At 42.1% G+C, this 2,500-nt stretch overlaps 1 protein-coding gene across 1 annotated transcript in view; it reads right to left on the bottom strand.

Moving 5' to 3' along the window:
- Positions 1-2,500, bottom strand: part of LOC147471064 (receptor-type tyrosine-protein phosphatase C-like) — a 9,259-nt gene that overhangs the window by 2,254 nt on the left and 4,505 nt on the right. The window contains exons 6-7 of the mRNA XM_086540478.1: positions 2,340-2,485; positions 748-883 (exon numbers count right to left, since the gene is read on the bottom strand). Coding sequence (XP_086396604.1) covers positions 748-883; positions 2,340-2,485 — 282 coding nt within the window. The remainder of the gene's footprint in view (positions 1-747; positions 884-2,339; positions 2,486-2,500) is intronic.

The following is a 2,500-nucleotide window of genomic DNA, read 5'->3' as shown; positions in this document are numbered from 1 at the left end:
TCTTTGAAACATCTGTAGGTATGAGTTTAGTAGACACCTATCACGAAAATATATATAACCTACTCTCTCTCTCTCTCTCTCTTTCTCTTTCTCTCTCTCTCTCTCTCTCTCTCTCTCTCTCTCTCTCTCTCTCTCTCTCTCTCTCTCTCTCTCTCTCTCTCTCTCTATATATATATATATATATATATATATATATATATATATATATATACCTACTCTCTCTCTCTCTCTCTTTCTCTCTCTCTCTCTCTCTCTCTCTCTCTCTCTCTCTCTCTCTATATATATATATATATATATATATATATATATATATATATATATATATATATATATAAATATATATATATATATATATATATATATATATATATATATATCTACTCTAGTACACATCTATCTCGAAAATATATATCTCATAACCTACTGACACTAGTGATGACGAATACCTTCTTCATTTATTCTACCTTATTCTAATATGAATGATAAATACTCTCTTTCAGTGGCATGTACTGGCATTCACAAAGGGGGGGGAGAGAGAGAGAGAGGGGGGGACTTTTGAAAAAAAAAGGACTTTTCCCCTGAATAAAAGTGCACTTCCCTCGCCCTGAATTTAAAGAAGAAGTCTAAATGACGAATTCCTACCTCGAGGAAACAAGAGAACACATGTACCTACCTACCTTATGGCAACACTTACTTACACGCGAGAGAGAAAGAAAGAGAAAAAGAAAGAGAGAGAAAAAGACTCACCACCGAAGTGAAGAACTGCGGCCGACAGCGAAGGAGTTTCACCACAGTGCGGTAAACGTCGACTTCCTGATACGTCTGGAGGCGCTCCACCGTCAGGATAACGCCAGCCATCAGCCCGCATGCCGTGACGCCGTCCCTATGCGATGGTGGGGCTTTATTAGACGTTTAATGGTGGGGCTTTATTGGACGTTTAATGGTGGGGCTTTATTAGACGTTTAATGGTGGGGCTTTATTGGACGTTTAATGGTGGGGCTTTATTGGACGTTTAATGGTGGGGCTTTATTGGACGTTTAATGGTGGGGCTTTACTAGACGTTTAATGGTGGGGCTTTATTGGACGTTTAATGGTGGGGCTTTATTAGACGTTTAATGGTGGGGCTTTATTAGACGTTTAATGGTGGGGCTTTATTAGACGTTTAATGGCGGGGTTTTATTAGACGTTTAATGGTGGGGCTTTATTAGACGTTTAATGGTGGGGCTTTATTAGACGTTTAATGGCGGGGTTTTATTAGACGTTTAATGGCGGGGTTTTATTAGACGTTTAATGGTGGGGCTTTATTAGACGTTTAAGGGTGGGGCTTTATTAGACGTTTAAGGGTGGGGCTTTATTAGACGTTTAAGGGTGGGGCTTTATTAGACGTTTAATGGCGGGGTTTTATTAGACGTTTAATGGTGGGGCTTTATTGGACGTTTAAGGGTGGGGCTTTATTAGACGTTTAAGGGTGGGGCTTTATTAGACGGTTAATGGTGGGGCTTTATTAGACGTTTAATGGTGGGGCTTTATTAGACGTTTAATGGTGGGGCTTTATTAGACGTTTAATGGTGGGGCTTTATTAGACGTTTAATGGTGGGGCTTTATTAGACGGTTAATGGTGGGGCTTTATTAGACGTTTAATGGTGGGGCTTTATTAGACGGTTAATGGTGGGGCTTTATTAGACGGTTAATGGCGGGGCTTTATTAGACGGTTAATGGTGGGGCTTTATTAGACGTTTAATGGTGGGGCTTTATTAGACGTTTAATGGTGGGGCTTTATTAGACGTTTAATGGTGGGGCTTTATTAGACGTTTAATGGTGGGGCTTTATTAGACGGTTAATGGTGGGGCTTTATTAGACGGTTAATGGCGGGGCTTTATTAGACGGTTAATGGTGGGGCTTTATTAGACGGTTAATGGTGGGGCTTTATTAGACGGTTAATGGTGGGGCTTTATTAGACGTTTAATGGTGGGGCTTTATTAGACGTTTAATGGCGGGGCTTTATTCAGCACAGGAGTTCATGATTTCACACTTTGAAGATTCATCGGTAGTCCGAAGACGTAAATGCGATGAAGTGACAGAGATTGAGAGTTGCAAGAGCTACGAGAGGGTCCTTATAAGGAGAAAACCCCTGTGCGGTCACCAGTACGAAGTCAGGAAAACAGGAAAACTACCCAGGGATATCGCGAGCGGCTGAAATACCCATGAAGCGGAATAAAAAGCCTTAGAACTGAAACCAAGTCATATAACCATGGCATTCCTGGCGCGGTCATGCCTGGCACATGGCATTCACTTCGACAAGGCGAATGACCCACACCCAGATGGCAGGGGATACGTACGCACAACAGAGCAGAATCGGACTGTCATTAACTGGTCCCGAGAGCACTAAATCAGCTAAAGTGAGGAGGACGTCTGGGTTGGTTGGCACGGCACTGCCACGGGGCCAGTCTCGCACCTGGTACACGACAGCATTGTGTACCGTATCCTGTAGAAAATAATA

Source organism: Penaeus japonicus, unplaced genomic scaffold (assembly GCF_977035675.1).
Source record: "Penaeus japonicus unplaced genomic scaffold, GWHDUDI00000001_assembly GWHDUDI00000010, whole genome shotgun sequence".
Classification (NCBI taxonomy): Eukaryota; Metazoa; Arthropoda; class Malacostraca; order Decapoda; family Penaeidae; genus Penaeus; species Penaeus japonicus.
This window is presented reverse-complemented; position numbering and strand designations above follow the sequence as displayed.